The following is an 18,065-nucleotide window of genomic DNA, read 5'->3' on the forward strand; positions in this document are numbered from 1 at the left end:
AAGGAAGGATTTCTAGTTAAAAGGAACCACAGTTTGCATTACGATGGCTCAATTGTACATTGATTTTTGAGGCTGCAGCAACCACAGGAATAGAGAGGAGACCTGGGAAGGCTTCTCCCCAGGTCTCTAACTCTTACCTGGAGGTCCTGCTGTGAGATCTGAGGGATCACAGTGAGGTGATTTTCCCCAAGGATGTGAGAAAGCAGACAACCTTTCCCATCAAGCATGCATGGATAAAAGTGCCCAACAAAGTCAGCAGCCAAAATATGGCCCATCCAACCAGGAGATAGTGCACTAAAGGGATCCAGGGTCTCAGGATGGTTGGATAAGTGAGAAATAGCAATTTCAGATGCCAATCTCCACACTCTGTCTTTCCAAGCATTCTCCTGCACACCATTCCTCAGGAAAACACCTTGCTGCTCCATTCATTCCTCTTTCTGCAAGCACCCTACATCCCCAACTCTGCAGCCAACACAACAGTTACAAAAACAGAAAATGCTGGAAAAGCCCAGCAGGTCCAGCAGCATCTGTGGAGAGAGAAACAGAGTTAACATTGAGTCCGTATGAGCCTTCTTCAGAGCTGAAGAGAATTGGAAATGTGATGAAATTTATATTGTTTGCGGGGGGGGGGGGGTGGGGACAAGTGGAGCTGGATAGAAGGCCAACAAAAGGTGAAGACAAAGGAGAGATTGACAAAAATGTCATGAACTGAAGGACAAAGTGGGTGTTGATGGTGGTGATTAGTGCTAATAGTGGCACAAAGAAAGCAGAAATGTGATTATAGCAGAACAAGGGTAGCATTATGTGAAAGAACACATGGAACAAGTAACAGATGGCGCTGTGGGGGATGGGGTAAGGGGAGGGGAAAGTGACAGGGTAAAAAGGATAGAAAATGGGGTAAAAATGGGATAAAACCATGAATAGATAAATAAAAAATAAAAATGAATGTAGAAAAAAGGGGGTGAGGATGGAGGAGAGAGTTCATGGTTTGAAGCTGTTGAACTCAATGTTAAGTCCAGAAAGGCTAAGGTGCCTTCACAGTTACTCTCATCCTATTGCCCTCCCACACCTATGCCCTACAGTGCCATTCCACAAATATTGTTCTTCCATCCTCGCCATGCAAGCCATTTCCAACATTCACAACTCTCCATTTTCTCTTCCTGCAGGAGAAGAGAGTACATATGCTCAGGAAGAGGCAGAGATCTGCCTTGTGAAACGACATGTGGATGGGGAGGAGGCAGCTATCGCTGCTCTCCTTGTTCCTCATTAGTGGTGTAAGGTAGAGTTGCATAAGCTGTTCCCATGCTGTGGTGATGACTAGCAATAGGTAAGTGCAGGTGAAGATGAGTTCAGGGCAAGACACGTGAAGCAACTTCTAGGAAGTTGCCAATCAGCTATAAAATAGTGAAAACACATCGAGAAAGAGTGCTCTGAGTGGCAGCCTCTCAACTGGCTATGGCTGGAGCTCTTTAGATTCATTGTTCAAAGCATTCCCAGCCTGTCAGGTTAATGCTGGTGGGTTACTAACAATTCAAGAAATACATGCGCACAATACAAGGTTTGACTGTGTGAGGCAAATGTAGCTTATTTCTACAGTTACAAATGCTGAATTTCATAAGATGGTTATGTTTTAAACTGTCTCCTTTAATTCAAGGTAAAATGGAGTGGCTTCGAGAAGGGATGTGACCTCCTATGCAATCTACCTGAAAACAAGCCCATGGGACTTCATCTTAAATCTGCCGAGAGGCAAATCCATGTGATGTGATTGTTATGGACACAGAAACTCAAATCAAAAAACTTGCACCTTACTTTCAATAAGTTAGCACCTTGACACAGAGGGGTGTGACACAGCTGGTCTGGCTGTATGCAGACTCACAAACTCTCAGAATCAGTCAGAGATTTGGGGAAGACGACCCATAACAGCACTGCTATATCAGGCAGAAGAAAAGAACAATTTTTGAGTAAACTATCAAGCAGACTGTTGGTGAAGATGGTTTCCCAGTTCGAAGAAATGATGATTGTGGTGGGTTACTGATCAAGGAATCATCAGAAAGCATCTAATAACTGGAAGTCCATTTGATTATGCTCAGGAGGCTAGGTGAAGGGACTTTGTTCAAAAGAACACTGGAAGGTTTACCCTAGTAAGGCAGGGAGAAGAGATCCTGTTGAAGTCATGAAGAGCCTGTGGCTTTAAACACAAGACTACATTTCTGCTTAGAGTGTAATGTATAAACATGGCCTGGAGTTTTTGCTATATTAAGAAGTTAATAGGGAATACCTTTTCTGTAGTTTAATGTATTAGTTGCCTACTAAGTAGTCGATGTTGATCTTACTTTGTTGCAATAAAAGTCTTGAACCTTGGAATCCTGTTGTGCAATTCTTTGCATTGGTCACTACATATCCCGTTTTAAAAGTTTAATTGATCTCTACAGGGATCATAACACTACAATGCCAATAAAGCTAATTCATACTATCCAATGCATTTCACTGGTAAGCCAGACAGCAAGAGGTCATTTTCACAAAGCTATTGATAAAGTGGTGAAACTCTCAAAACAATTTTTGGAGATTTGAGTTTGACCATGCTTCTGCCCCTTGCCCGAAATTGCTGCACTATTTGTTTATAAATAATGGCATGCATATCTTGAGCTTCACTGTTACTTTGACAGAAAATTCTGGCCCAAACGTGCTCATTTTAACCTGCCACATAGTTCAACCTAATGTCATTTCCAGGCTGAAACAGTTAAAGTTGAGGAACATCAATAAAATTAAAGCAACAAATACATTTTTAAAAATGACTGTTATACAATTGCTAGAAAAAAAACACCCTCAGTTAAAAATGCATATTGTGGAAAAAGTTGGGAATTGGTAGTTATCTCACACGAAACTAGTTTTATTCTCAATCTGTAATGATGTGGCATACACTAATTTTTTTCAAGATATCCTTTAATACATCATCCTGAATAAAGACCCTACTGATAGCCAAATAAAACAGTGGTCAGTAATATATATAATACATATAAATATTTAAGAAGTTTAATAATTGGATGCTTTGTATAAGGCAGCTAACAATTCTTACATGAGGTTTCTTTGAAGCAATCTCTGTGTGTTTTGAATTTGCCTCTCCAATTTCTTCCACTGTCTCAGGTCTTGTTGATAATATTTCCATTGCATCACTCACAAAACTATCAATCTTGTGGATATTCACTGCATAAAATTATTACAAGTAAAAACAAAATCAAGGAGGAACAGTTGTAAAATATCATTACAGAATTGATTACTTTTGGTTTTAAATTAGTTATATTTATTCCACCATTCATTCTACAATAATATAGATATTTACAGTTTGTATTCCAATTGGCCAAGTATTTTTAGATGACACAATGAATGCAACTTGTCTCAGCCACTGATCATTTCAGACCAGTAAATTCAAAAAGGATCTGGTCCTTTAATCTTGTGGCCCTAATGATATTATACTGTGCATGTTACGTTCCACCATTTTACTACTATCTAGGTGCATGCAGATTTACATCAATTACTTAATGAGAGATATATAGACAATAGTTCAATGAATCCAATTCACAATGCTTCAGACAATTATGCCTCACCTCACAAAATCAGCTCACCGCCGCTTTCTGAAGGGCATTTAGGGGTGGGCAATAAATGCTGGCCTTACTATTGACACCTACGCCCCGTGAATGAATAAATAAAACTTTTTAAAAGGTAGATCCCAACATATTGAAACTAGCATTACCTGCACCACGCCTGATTTAAGCGTCTTACCTTGTATGGACTTTCTTAATGACTGAAGCAAAGCGTCAAACAGCATCTGAATAAAGTCATCAATCATAGCCTTTGCCGGGTTACAGTTAATTGTAATACAATCCACTTTGATGACACTGCAAGATTTGAAAACCTTTTGTAATTACCATTTGGTCAAATGAGGAAAAACAATAAGATAAATTATAACCTTGCTGTCATTCAATGTATTTATTCTCATTCTGTATACCTCTTATACAAACTCTTACCCCTGTGGCTCTCAATATGCCAATGGGAATGAGATAGCACGCTCCTCGAAGTGAGCGAAGGGCCTAATGTGAGCCACTCCAACCACATCCCCCCGCCCCCCCCGGTTCTGGGACCTCTCCCTGTTGATGTGAGCAGGCGTCTCTTGCATGTAAACAGATGGAGTGTGAAAGAAGGACACATGGCACTGCATGGAATGTTTGCGAGGTGAGCAGTGCCATGAACAGGATGAGGATGCGAGCTCAAGAGGATATGAGCCTGATGGAGATGTGAGGGTGCGTGTGAGAATTAGTGGCGTTGTCCCTCGAGGTGTGAAATCCCTGTGGATGTGTAATGGGTTTGAGAGTGTGCACGTTGAGAGTGATGAGAAGAGTGAGTTAACCTGGCAGAATAGATGAGACCATTCATCCTGTAGCAGCACTAGATGGCAATCCTCTTTTGCAGGGCACTGGCGCTGACCACTGCCTGCCAAGCCTGGTCGGTCACACCACTGCCCAACCTGTGGCCAGAGCAGGGCTAGAGGCCATCACAACGTGCCTCCACGGTATCCAAAAGGCGTTTCTGTGGTGTGTCGCTAAACCTGTGGGTCTTTTTGCCCTTCATGGACATCTTTCCTGCAGCAGTCCTGGGCTGGAAGCGCTGAGATGTGTGCACGCGACTGGATTTTAAAATATGGCGCCCGGCGTGATGAAGCGATGAGGTGATGGCATGGCGAGCGAGTGAAAGCCCGCCCTCTATGGAAACGACATGTTTCCTGGGAATACATAAATAATGTGGCGGGTTTGGAACAATAGGCATGAAAACGTCATTTTACCTACCCACTACCACACTTAGTGCAAATTTGGGGTGACTCCACCCGGTGTGTTATAGTTTCCTGACGTAGTCCCACCCCATAGCAACTTTGTTGGAGGCATTGGGTCCAGTATAGTGGCAACCCGGCCAAAAGGGATGGGTCATCAATTTATCACGTAAGTGAGCCAACTGAGCTCCTTGAAGGACAGAAAATGATTTTGGAGGAGTGTCATGGGAAACACATAGGATCACAATTAAATTCATCAAGAGGCGGCAGCATTGCAGCAGGGAGGCAGGAATAGGGCAGATGCATTTAGCAGCGGTGTATGAAAGGGGGGAGGATCAAAGAGCTTGTCAAGCAGTAGCACGCAGTGGCTACTGAATGTGCAGAGCTTGCAGAACATTTGATCCATAGGCACTGGACCAATTAGGAGGGGAGTGAACCTCCAGTGCTTAGCGGGATATAGCAGGAGGGTCCAGGCAGCCATTTTGGTGCATCTGATGGCAAGGAATGCCATCTCCGGATGTAGGACTGAGCCACTGGAGATGAGCAGCAATGAGGAGCAGCTGTTCCAACAGCCATTACAGCCCATTGGTCCTGAAGCATGGATGATATACGAGAGGCAGAGAGAACGTGTTGGCGCTATCCTCACCATTGGGTTTGCAGCTAAAGAATGAGCTTCCTGGAAATGACAGCATGTCAGTGTCGCTAAAAGATGCATCAACCAAGGCATAGCAGAATTGTTTACCATCATGTTGGTGCACTTCATTCCTCGCTAGTCATGTGGGTAGGCCCTGTGCTATGACCACAGCTGGTGCTAATTGCTGCGCAAATCAAATCCCAGAGGGAAGCTTAGATTACGGACCATAACCTTTTTTTTGTATTCTGAAAAATCAATCTCAGTGGTAAGACGTCCAGTAACACTTTTTGGGATTTTAGAAATTAAAAGTAAAAGTTTTATTATCAGGCATAAAAGAAAACTTAAGCACACAAGACTATAGTTACACAGTTAAACTTAGTCTTATAAAACATTCCCCCAAAAACTCTCTACTTGGTCAGATCCACAAGTAAACACCTCCAGGCATCACTTACTTATAGATGTTAACTGTAAAAGAAATCTAGTAGTACTACAAAAGGCAAACTGCTGTAGCTTCAATAAAGGCATACCACATGATCTCTACACTCATCCACTCTGCAGTGGAATCTATTTCAGAATAAAACTGCTTGTTGCAGCCTAAGATTTTTCTGGCTTCACTGGGTGGCTCATTCAAATGGCATCCTTTCCTAGCCCAGAGTAACAGCTCAGCTATCTCCCATTAAGATCTTCACAGTAACTCTAAAATATCCTTTGCTTTCCCTTTCATCTCCAGTTCATTATTCTCACACCTGTGAAACTCAAATCCTTCCAAATATAAAATCTTTTATATCTCTGAGGAACAAAAGGGACCTTGGCATGTGTGTCCTTGAATCTCTTAAGGTGGAGGGGCATGTTAGTGGGGTGGTGAAAAAGGCAAATGGGATACTTGCCTTCATCAATCAAGGCATAGATAACAAAAGTAGGGAGGTCATATCGGAGTTGTATAGAACCTTGGTGAGGCCACAGCTGGAGTACTGTGTGCAGTTCTGGTCGCCACATTATAGGAAGGATGTGATTGCACTAGAGGCGATGCAGAGGAGATTTACCAGGACGTTGCCTGAGATTAAACATTTAAGTTATGAAGAGAGGTTGGACAGACTTGGGACGTTTTTGTTGGAGCAGAGAAGACTGAGGGGCGACCTGATCAAGGTGTACAAGATTATGAGGGGCATGGACAGGGTGGATAGGGAGCAGCTGTTCCCCTTAGTTGAAGGGTCAGTCACAAGGGGACATAAGTTCAAGGTGAGGGGCAGAGGTTTAGGGGGTATGTGAGGAAAAACTTTTTTACCAAGAGGGTGGTGACGGTCTGGAATGCACTGCCTGGGAGGATGGTGGAGGCGGGTTGCCTCACATCCTTTAAAAAGTACCTGGATGAGCACTTGGCACGTCATAACATTCAAGGCTATGAGCCAAGTGCTGGTAAATGGGATTAGTTAGGTAGGTCAGGTGTTTCTCGTGTCGGTGCAGACTCGATGGGCCGAAGGGCCTCTGTGTGATTCTATCTTGTCTTTGCTTTCGGGTCAATAAAACATAATATCCTCACGAATATTTACCTATGGAACTCCTGCAAGATGCAAACATGTTTCTTTTCACCTCTGACTGCCCTGATATTCAAACAGACTCACTCAATTTATCTAAAAAATGCAAATGTTACATCTAACCTATTTACTTGTACCTCAAACTCAACACCTCTATCCTTTTCACGTTTTAACCACCCTCTTCCCCCCCCCAGGCAACCTAACTCCTATTAATCTCTGCCTACAGCCTAGCTTCAGATACACACACTTACAGAATAAGACAATATTCCCCCAAAATATTTATTAAAATAACATCCATTCTCACACCTGCTAATAGCCTTTAAAGTGGCAAGGGCTAAACTTCTTTGCTTCTTGGTCCTTTCAAGGGATAGTAGTGGACCTGACTGACATCTCACAAAACAGCATAAGGCAAGTCATGGATGTCCTTTTTGAAGGGGCATTGGACTACATTGAGTTCACCACCAATGGGGCCACAGATGCACAGAGAGCTGTGGGATTTGCCTCCATTGCTCAACTCCCTCAGGTGCAGGGGGTTATCAACTGCACCCATGTTGCCATCAAGGCACTAACAGCAGCTCAAGGCTTTCAGCAGGTGTGCTAGCACCATAAGTTTCCTGCCATTGTGTACATGGTATCCTGACAGCTGCCACAGTGCCTTTCTCCTTAGGCAATCAGCAAAGATGCCACATCTGTCCTTAGCTACATGGATGACTGCTAGGGAACAAGTGTATCCACTGAAGAAATGGCTTCACCTGTAGGCAACAATGGAGCCAGAGAAGCACTACAATCAGAAGCACAAGGGCCACCATAGAGCAGGCCAATGAAGATGCATTGGATGTACCTTGGCCAGCCAGGGGGTGCACTACAGTACAATTTCTTAAGGTTCTCAGATTGTGGTGGTCTACTGTGCTCTTCATAACATGGTCCTCCAGAGAGGTGTGAACCTTGAAGGTGGAGATGAAAAGGAGTGGTATACTTTCTCAGAGGAAGAGGAGGAGGCAGTTCTTGTGAATCAGGGTAAGTCAAGCCTCGCAAGACCTTTCAAAAAGGTACAGTTGATGCCTCAAAGCAGTGACCTAGATGGAAGTGAGCAATATTAATTCAGGCATGTTTCTCCTGAAGCCACTTCTTCCCGAAAGGCACTCAGCTCAGAAACTCACCTTTCTCAAGGGGGAGGGTGCACATCCAAAATGCATATGATGCATAGGCTTTCCATTGTTTCCCACATTGCCTGGAAGACAAATCTCCACAAACACACTTATTTGTGTCCTACCCACTTCATCATTCCTGTGTCATAATGCCATTATCATGGAATGACACAGGTGTGGGTCCAATCAAACTATTCATTGAACTGGGTCCTTATAACTAAATACAGCCATAACAAAAGTTGCTCAAGTGAGAACCGATGTGACATCTTCTGTGCGTGTCTGCTCCAGCAAAGGTGCTCCCCTGTGGCTGAGGATGAGGTGGAGACATGCTGTTCACATGTGTGCATGTGGCTGAGATATCCATGGCAGTTGTCGCAGTGGCAGGTGGAACTCCACGGCAAGCTGCCCAACCTGTGTCGATGCGGGAGCAACCTCGGTCACAAGCCCTTCCTGTATAAAACATGCTTCAGTCAGAGAGGCCAAAGGGGCGGCTGATGAGGACACTGCTCCACGAGGGGTCCCTCAAGCATCCCTCAATATCATTGCTGACTGCCTCAGCCCTTTCATGGGCCATATGAGCATCAGCTGGGTCCACTAGCTGGGGCGTACCTGGCATCCAATACATGCATCTTTGTGACATCAGCGACACGGGCTGGTCAACACTACTAAATATACATACAATCTGTGCAGATCAGTGCACTATACTGCATCCACTCAACATGATGTCACATATGGCTCTCCACTCTCTCAATAGCAAATGTGACCCTAAGCTAGCATTCAATAAAAGGTCCCAAAGAATACCCTAAAGAATCATTTACTGCTTAGTTCAACTTTTCCTTGCCATGCTGTATTGTAATGGATTTTTTTTATATACAAAACTATTGGTAAACTATTTGATTTCAACCTTGGAAGCCTTTCAGAATCTTTTCCTCTGCCTTTCAGAGCCTTGAAATTCTTCTCCCAGTCATGTACAGTGTGAAGATGTTCCTCAATTAATGCTTCAACATCCACTTGTCCAAGCACAATCCATTCCTTCATAGGGAAACAATAGTAGTTAACCAACAATTGAAGTTAATAATTCCAATGAACTACCTGTGAACTGCTGATTCATTGTATTTGTTTCCAACGTGCATATCAATAAAAATTGTGACAACCAAAATAACTAGAAAGTACATGGAACAACTAATAATTTTACATACAAACTTGATTACTTTGAATTAGATCCTCTGACTGGTGGTTTCTGATATTATCTTAAACTGGCTATAATAAAAAAACAAGTACTTCAATGCCACATTTTGGGATTGTTTGCTATTTTCTAACAGAAACGATTTGAAATAATTACTTTTAACATAAGGTTTTTAAAAGTATACAGTATTAAAACCCTCTCCCATTAGCCCTTCATCCTCTATTCCAACAAGTGCAAGGAGCTCGTATACTCTGTCAATAACATTGAGACCATCCATTCAGCTGTCTGTCACTTCCCCCTTTTCCCCTTTTAAAAACCAAGTCAATCTACTGCTAAGATTCTCTGCTGCCATAAACATGAACTCTCTCTGATTTCTGTCATATCTTCGCTCATTCCACCCTTGCTCTCTCGTCTCCTCTTTCAAGTAAGATGTCAGCATCCCCATCCTTAAAAATCCTTCCTTGACCCCTCAGTCCATGCAAACTGTCATCCCATCTCCAACTTCCCTTTAATAATATATAAAAACAAAAAGTTTGGTTTATGTCCCTGCCACAGCGCTGAAACAACCCTAAACAAAGTGACAAATGACATACTCTGTGGCTGTGACCCCCTGATACACAATCTTTCTCCATTGTTTTCAACTCCTCTGCAGCCTTTGACATAGTTGAACACATCAACCTTCTCCAACGTCGTTCTACCGTTGTCCAGCTGAGTGGGACTTCCATCTGCTGGTTCCACTCTTACCTATCAGATTGTAGGCAGACGTCCACCCCTTAATGGTTTCTCTTGCTACCCCCACACCATGACCTCTGACAACCCCAAGAATCCTCATTTGCCCCCTCCTATTTCTGTTAAGATAGTGTTACCAGACACAGCATACACAAGACCATGTATGCTTACAATACCCAGCTCTATCTGACCACTGCCGCTCTCAACCCCTCCACTGCCTCTGGTTGTCACACTGTTTGACCAACATTCAGTCTTGGATGAGCCAAAATTTCCCCCAATTAAATATTGGGAAGACCAAAGCCAATGTTCTAAGATCCTGCCACAAACTGTTTTCTACTTATCAGTTCCATTTCCCTCCCTGGCCAGATTCTCATGTTGAGCCAGATTAATTCACAACCTCAGAATCCCATTTGGCCTATGGCTGTGCTTTAAATCCCATATTTTCTATGTCACAAAGATCACCTACTTCCATCTCAGGGATACTGAACTTCCCCAGCTCATCTGCTTTTAAAACTCTTCTGGACTCCCATCTTCCACCCTCTATAAACTTGAGCTCTGCTGCCTGTGTCCAAACCAAATTTCACTTACTCTTACGCTTGTGCTTGCCTAGTGCAATGCCATTTTAAAATCCTTATTTGCATGCTCAAATCCCTCCATAGCCTTGCCCCTTCATATGTCTGTGATGTCCTTCAGCCAGACAACCCTAGAAAAAAATCTGCATTTCTCCAACTCTTGCCTCCTTGCATCCCCCACTTCCTTTGCCCCACCACTTGCTGTCACAATTTCAGTCATCTAGGCACCAAGGAAAGAAAACATTTGCAGAGTTACAGGGAAAGAACAGGGGAGTAATGTCAATTGGATAGCTCTCTTAAAGAGCCAGTAAAGGCATGATGGACCAAAAGATTCCCTTCTCTGCTGTATCATTATTTGATTCTATAACATACAATAGCATTTCTCAAATTGGAAATCAAAATTAGGTTGGTGAAGAAGACTTGGCAAACTGCTGTACCTGAAACTTATCCAATGCTGCTGCCAGGCGTTTAAACAGTTCTTCTGCTTTACTAAAAACAGTGACAAAACCTTTTGCATTTCTCTCTATCATGCCAACAAAGATAGGATCTTCTCCTGGCTCACTTGCACCCTTGAACTGATTTGGAATAGAAATAAACCTCTTCATTTCTCTGTAGTATTTTGCCCGTAGTTCTTCAAATGGAGGTTTAAACTGTAGCCTTCCTTGTCTGCACCAAATAAAGAGATAGAAATTGTTATTCCACACAATGTAGCTCACAAGAACCAACAAACTTCAAATTTCACAATATACTGCATGCATTTTGATTTAGCACTAGCCAAAAAGCACAAAAGAATGTACATGGAGGCAGGAAACATACAGCTCAACATATTACCCAATTCTCTTGCTAGCTGTGCTTAAAACTCTAAAGCTTCTAAAATGTTTAAGCAGCATCTTTTGGCTGACTTCCACTAAAATTGATGAAAAAGCAAAAGAAAGCCTTGCATTTACAATGCACCTCTCACAACCTCAAGATGTCCTAAATGCTTTCAAGCAATGAAGCATTTTTGAACTGTAGTCACTGTTGTAATGTAAGAAACGTTGTCACGTAGGGAGAGAGTTTTATACACAGGAGGGGTGGCAAGGAGTAATACTCTCTGCAAAGGTTTTGGTTTAGAGTTTGGATCCAATCAGGGCCCTGACTCTGCAGTCAGATGGGTTGCACAGACTTAAACATTACCCAAGACTTTGCCAATGATGGGGAGGATTCATCACAGAGCAGCATGCAGAAACAGAGTGCTTTCAGCTGAGCACTCAGCCTGCCTGGACTAACCAAAGCTACCTGTGATAGCCAGTGTCAGGGACTGGATCACTTTTTTTTATATTATTCATTCATGGGATGTGGGATTCGCTGGCTGGACCAGCATTTATTGCTCATTCCTAGTTACCATGAGAAGATGGTGGTGCGCTGCCTTGGAGTCCCTGGCTGGCCCAAGGACTCATGCGTAGTCCCAAAGCTGTTCCTGAATAAAATAGGTTGCCCAAGACTCTGCCTATAAAAATGTTAAGCAGAATCTGTAACAATCCAACAACAACTTTTTTGTTAATTATTCAAAACTTAAAACTTAATAGCAAGTTAGGCCTGCTTTCTTGTGACAGCAACCTTAGGTTAATAGCAGTGCAACCTGAAAGCGACAAAGTCACTGATATTCACCTTCAGTCTCTGTCAACAAAAAAACGTATCAAAATCCATTGAATAATACATAATTATCCAGTAATTTGAAGCTTATCACAGATTTTCATACTATTTTCCACAGTAGTAACTCAGTTTGACCTGGTACCTACCGCTCAAAGAATAAGTGGGAATATTTTCTCCTCTATTAGTCACATTACTTTGGAGATTTACTCACAGAAGCATCTCAATAGATTAAAAATGCCAAAGCCTCTTTATAACTGAGAATTGCAATTTAAAGTACTTGTCAGGTCACTGATCCAAAGATGTAAGAAAAACTTACAGTCATAGAACATAAAGTTTCTTCTAATTTATTTTCATTTTATTCAGATCTATTACATTAATTGCAATCACAATTGCAAAGCCATTCGATAAACTAGATTAAAGCAAAATTAAAACTACTTTGAACAATATATTGCCAGATATATTTTCAATATCCTACTTGAATGTCAGCTCAACAACAATTTCAGGAAGGTTTTCATTCAAGGCCTCCAAGCCCAACTGGTACTGATGTTCCAGTGCTTTGTACAACTGATGATTCCAATGCTGTCGCCATGCTTTCATATCACCAGAACGAAAGCCCTTTAAAACAAAATTCAAATGCGAGTTCGGCACTAACTTACACATAGTTGTGGTAGGAACAGGAGTAGGTAATTCAGAACCTTGAGCCTATACCGCCATTCAATTACATCATGGAAGATCTACGCTACGAGAGCGAGCCAGAGTGAGAGAGCGCGTGAAAGAGAACGAACGAGCCAGAGAGAGCGCGCAAGTGCACCAGAGAAAGAATGCACCCAAGAGAGAGAAGATTGACAGAATGGACAGCAAAAGAAACTATGCAGCTCAAGAGTTAGGAGAGAAAGTGCGAGGTGCAGGCATGAGAAAAAGAGGGAGAGTTGATTTAGCAGCAGAGAGAGACAATAGGAAAGAGATGAGAGACAGAGGTGGAGAGTGGGGGAGAGAGAAAGAAAGAAGAAAGAAAAAGAGAAAGAGAAAGAGAAAGAAAAAGAGAAAGAAAAAGAAAAAGAGAGAAAAAGAAAAAGAGAAGGAAGAAGGAAGAAGTGAGGCGAGAGGAAGGGGAGACAGTGAAGAGGGAGACTGGACTGACAGCAGAGTGAGAAGATGGGAGCAAGAGTAACAGTGTCAGAGGGGAGTGCAAGAGAGGAGATGGAAGTGAGAAGAGAGAGAGTGGAGAGGACAGTGCAGGGAGGAGAGTGTGGAGAGAGGAAAGAGGAGGAGATAAGCAGGAGATGGGGGAGAGTTAATGAAGAGAGATAGTAGTGGGATGCTCTAGACTGGAGGTGACAAATGGCATGGATGAAATTTTGTGGCTGGTGGGCTGAACTATTGATGAAGATGGTGATATTTATAGGCAGATTTAGGCAGCCTTTGTAATGGACAATATTAAATCAGTACAGCTTGGGGTTAAATATTATAGTGCCATATTAGCAACATATTATTGACTACAGAATTGCAAATTAATAAAAGTTAGCTTCAAAAGAATGATTTCCCATTAGTTGGTACATATAGAATAGTAAAATTTAATTACATGATTAATGTATTAAAAAATTTCCTGCATCTCATTGAGCCCAAACATGATGAAAAAGTAATGCAAATCCATTGAATTTATTTGTATGAATGCCTTCATTTTTAGTTCCAATGTCATAAGCATTCCAGTTAAAATACCTGTGACTCAAGGGTGGAAAAAACAAATCTCAGCTCTTGCAGTCCATCTTTCCATCTTTGTTGCTGGCGAAGTAGATCAATGTTCATAAGAGCTACGACCTACAAGGATAAGATCTCCCTCATCAATAGCCACACTAACAATATAATTTGTAACTAACAAGTTATTTCTTAACTATTTGTGTCGTAAGTTTCGAACTTCAAAGCTACAAACAAAAGGTGACAGAGGGTGCCTAATTCTCAAGTGATGCTGAGGTCCAGATCGGAGGCACGTGGGCCCACAACCATCAATTCAACCCAGAGCTATTTTCAAAGAGGCAGGCATGGGGTTGAAGGGATGCCCGATGATATGATTAAGTGGTTGACTGTCTAATGTTTGCAAACTGTAGGCTTGCAAGGTATCCTAATGATTAAATAACAGATTATTAAAATAACAGGTATTTGTAACCTTTATCCAGTAAATTAAGTGGGATGTGAAAAGAATGACTGATGGGCGAAATAACCTTTCCTGTTCCATACTTCATGTTCTTACCTTATCACGGAAGTCAGTGTGATATTTCCTCAGCTTTCTGTTCTCTGTTGTAAGGCATTCCGCTGCAGTGTGAAGTTTCTGAATATAGGCCTCTAGCTCCTTGGGGTTATCCCAAGTGATCTGCACTTTACCGCCAGATTCCTTGGATCCAGCTTTTGGGTTCTAATTAAAGATGAAAATAGTTTTAAAGTCATCACTAAGCTCCTGAACAATCACTGTGCTAGCAGAGTGTGACCAAAGCTGCTGGACAGGGTCAGAAAGCAATGACAACCACCAATCTAGGATTAGACTTTGGTCAATGCGGTGTGCCAATCATGAGTGATGCAAACAGTTTTGCTAATTCAATCACAGATGTGAGCATCGATCTCTAATTACCCCAGGGAAAGTGGTGGTAAGCCAATTCCTTGATTACAACCGAGTGGCTTGCTAGGCCATATCAGAGGACAGATAAAAGTCAACCATATTGCTGTGGGTCTGGAGCCACAAGTAAGCTAGAACAGGTAAGGATGGCAGATTTTTCCCTAAAGGACATTTGTGAACTAGATGGATTTTTGTGGCAGTAATCCCATTGTCATTATTGCTGTGATCCTAGCATTTTATTATAGATTTAATTTTTTTAATTAATTTGTTCATGAGATGTGGGATGCACTGGCTAGACTAGCATTTATTGCCCATTCCTAATTGCCTTGAGAAGATGGTAGTGAGCCACCTTCTTAAACCACTGCAGTCCATGTGGTGTGGGTACACCCACAGTTCTGTTAGGAGAGAGTTTCAGGATATTGACACAGCGACAGTGAAGGAATGGCAAAAGAGTTCCAAACCAGGATGGTGTGGCTTGGAGGAGGACTTGCAGATGGTAATGTTTCCATACATCTACAGCCCTTGCCCTTCTAGGTGGTAGAGATTGTGGGGTTGGAAGATGCTGTCCAAGGAGCCTTGGTGAGTTGCTGCAGTGAATCTTGTGAATGGTACACACTGCTGCCACTATGGGTCAGTGGTGGAGGGAGTGAACGCTTAAGGTGGTAGATGAGTTGCCAATCAAGCAGACTGTTTTGTCCTGGATGATATCAAGCTTGAGTGTTATTGGAGCTGCATTCATCCAGGCAAGTGGTGAGTATTCCATCACGCTCCTGATTTGTGCCTTGTAGATGGTAGACAGGCCCTGCAGAGTCAGGAGGCGAGTAATTTGCTGCAGAATTCCCAACCTCCGACCTGCTCTTGTAGCCACAGTATTTGTATGGCCAGTCCAGTTCAGTTTCTGGTCAGTGGTATCCATAAGAATATTGATAATTAATTGAATTTAAAATTCCCCAGCTGCTGTGGTAGGAGTTGAACTACTACTCAATCATTACCCAGGCTTCAAGTTTACTGTTCATAGCCACTATGCTACCATACGCCCATATAGTTTCTTTAAGGAATGCAAAATTTTATACAAATTAACATGCTTTCGGCTCAACAGGCATTTAATTTGCATTGAATATAAGATTGTGAGGTAAATTCCTCTACATCCAACTCCCCCTTTAAAGCTCTGCTAAAAAGCCAAGTCTGACTTTTAGTCATCCCTAATATTCTGCTTACTTTGGCTCTGCATCAATGTTTGATTACTTCTGCAAATCAGGCTGGAATATTTTTCCATGTTAAAGGAACTACATAAATGCAGGCTGCTTTTGTTGTTGTTAAAAAAGTGCTTTAATCTACACCATAGTAGCAAAAAAATTCAGCAGAATATTGCTGTGCCTGTATTATGACACAGCCAATGGTAAAGGCTGAGTTGTTCAAATCCCAAAGGGAATCTGTCAACCCAATTTAGCAATTTGTATGTTTCGAGATGCAGACTTTGAATTCAGTGGTAATAAAACCACCGAGTCTCAAGAGGGTTTTTATAAAACTAAATTAAACATACTAAACATATCATGAGAACAATAGAAAAAAAGATGAAAGGGAAAAAAGGTAGATTAGAGTTGCTGTGGATAGCTGTTGAGCTGGAGAAAGAGCTTGACATGGTTGTAGATAGCAGCAGCTGTTTGAGCTATGAGATAGCAGCAGCTGTTTGAGCTGTTGAGATAGCTGGAGTGCTGGGCTGGAGGAGGACGCAGTTTGAATCACCTATCAAGTCAAGCCAGGTAAGCCTTGGGCTGCAGCAAGCAGTTTTATTCTGAAGTGAATTCCACCCCAGAGTGAAAGACAGTAAAGGTCATGTGGTACAACTTTATTGAAGACATAGCAGTTTACCTTGTGTAATATTACTGAATTTCATCGTTAACGTCTATAAGGAAAAGTGTTGTCTGGAAGGTGTTTACTTGTGATTTTGACCAAGTAGAGTGTCTTTGGGGGAATGTTTTATAAGACTAACCTTAAATGAGCAATTGTAATCTTTTGTACTTAAGTTTTTTTTTGTTAATAAAACTTTTACTTTCAATTTTTAATACCCAAAAAGTGTTACTGAACCTCTTACTCCTGAGATTGATAAGCCTTCTTCGATTTCATAATACAAAAAAAATATTTACGGCCCATAAGTCAAATATCCTTCTGGGATTTGGTTTGCGCAGCAATTAACACCGGCTGTGGTCATAATAGGTTTCCAAGAAAGTGAGCATGTGCACATGCAGGAAGCTCTTGCAATTGTCGCAGACTAGTTGAATGTTGAGGGAGTAGAAGTTCTTTTTGTTGATGAATCTCACTGGCCAGTCGCCAGTGCCTTGATGGCTGCAATCGATGATGCCCTACGCCTGAGAGAATCCAGCGATGGAGGCAAAACCCACTGTACCTTTGTATCTGTAAGGCCTCATCTGTCTGGAATTGAATACACCATCCAGCTCTTGGGCATCCATGATCTGCGAGATGCAGTGGAGTGCAGCCACTTGAAAGACACCACCAATGTCTGAGACAACCCTTGGAAGGATCCTGAATGAAAAAGTTCAAGACCAAAATGACTTTGACAAATATTGGCAGGGGATGGTGAGCAGTCCTGCGAGGTCTGAAGACTTCTGCGACAGGGGCACAAATCTCTGAATACATGCCTGGAGAGTGGCAGACTCTTGCAGCACTGGTTCGCCAGCATTTACAGGTACCTCCATCTTCTGTGGTAGATCCTATACTGAGGGTCGGGTGGGCATTGCCTTCCTGTCTTCGTCCCTCTCCTCTGCCCTTCCTATGGAGGATGTTGCACTCGTTGCCACTGGACTTGAAACCTCAGAGCCCAATTCCATGCCAGCTACTGTTTTCTTTGCACTCAAGTGGCTTCTCAATTGTGTCTGGAAACCTTGCCTCTTCCTCTTATCCATTCACAATGCATAGAGAGTGATGGCCTCCAGCAATACCAAGTGCTTAGTCATCTCCCTCCCCACACCCAATGGCATCTGTGTACCATTGGCTGCGTACCCCTCTTAGCCATTCTCCCTTTTATGTGCTCATCTAATTCCTTGGGGCAACCATGACTATCACCCAGCTGTGTGCTCCTCCATGCACCTGGTCTGATGACCCAGGGTTCAACACATGTGCCTCCATCAAAACCTAAGGCTCGCCTTATACAAGTTCTCAATGAGCTCTTTATCTA

At 42.4% G+C, this 18,065-nt stretch overlaps 1 protein-coding gene across 1 annotated transcript in view; it reads right to left on the bottom strand.

The window, feature by feature from the left end:
- Positions 1-18,065, bottom strand: part of LOC121284081 (cytoplasmic dynein 2 heavy chain 1) — a 770,821-nt gene that overhangs the window by 702,348 nt on the left and 50,408 nt on the right. Inside the window, exons 15-21 of the mRNA XM_041199129.1 lie at positions 14,510-14,671; positions 13,981-14,079; positions 12,737-12,876; positions 11,064-11,292; positions 9,044-9,171; positions 3,781-3,896; positions 3,077-3,204 (exon numbers count right to left, since the gene is read on the bottom strand). Of these exons, the coding sequence (XP_041055063.1) occupies positions 3,077-3,204; positions 3,781-3,896; positions 9,044-9,171; positions 11,064-11,292; positions 12,737-12,876; positions 13,981-14,079; positions 14,510-14,671 (1,002 nt within the window). The remainder of the gene's footprint in view (positions 1-3,076; positions 3,205-3,780; positions 3,897-9,043; positions 9,172-11,063; positions 11,293-12,736; positions 12,877-13,980; positions 14,080-14,509; positions 14,672-18,065) is intronic.

Source organism: Carcharodon carcharias, chromosome 11, assembly GCF_017639515.1.
Source record: "Carcharodon carcharias isolate sCarCar2 chromosome 11, sCarCar2.pri, whole genome shotgun sequence".
Lineage (NCBI taxonomy): Eukaryota > Metazoa > Chordata > Chondrichthyes > Lamniformes > Lamnidae > Carcharodon > Carcharodon carcharias.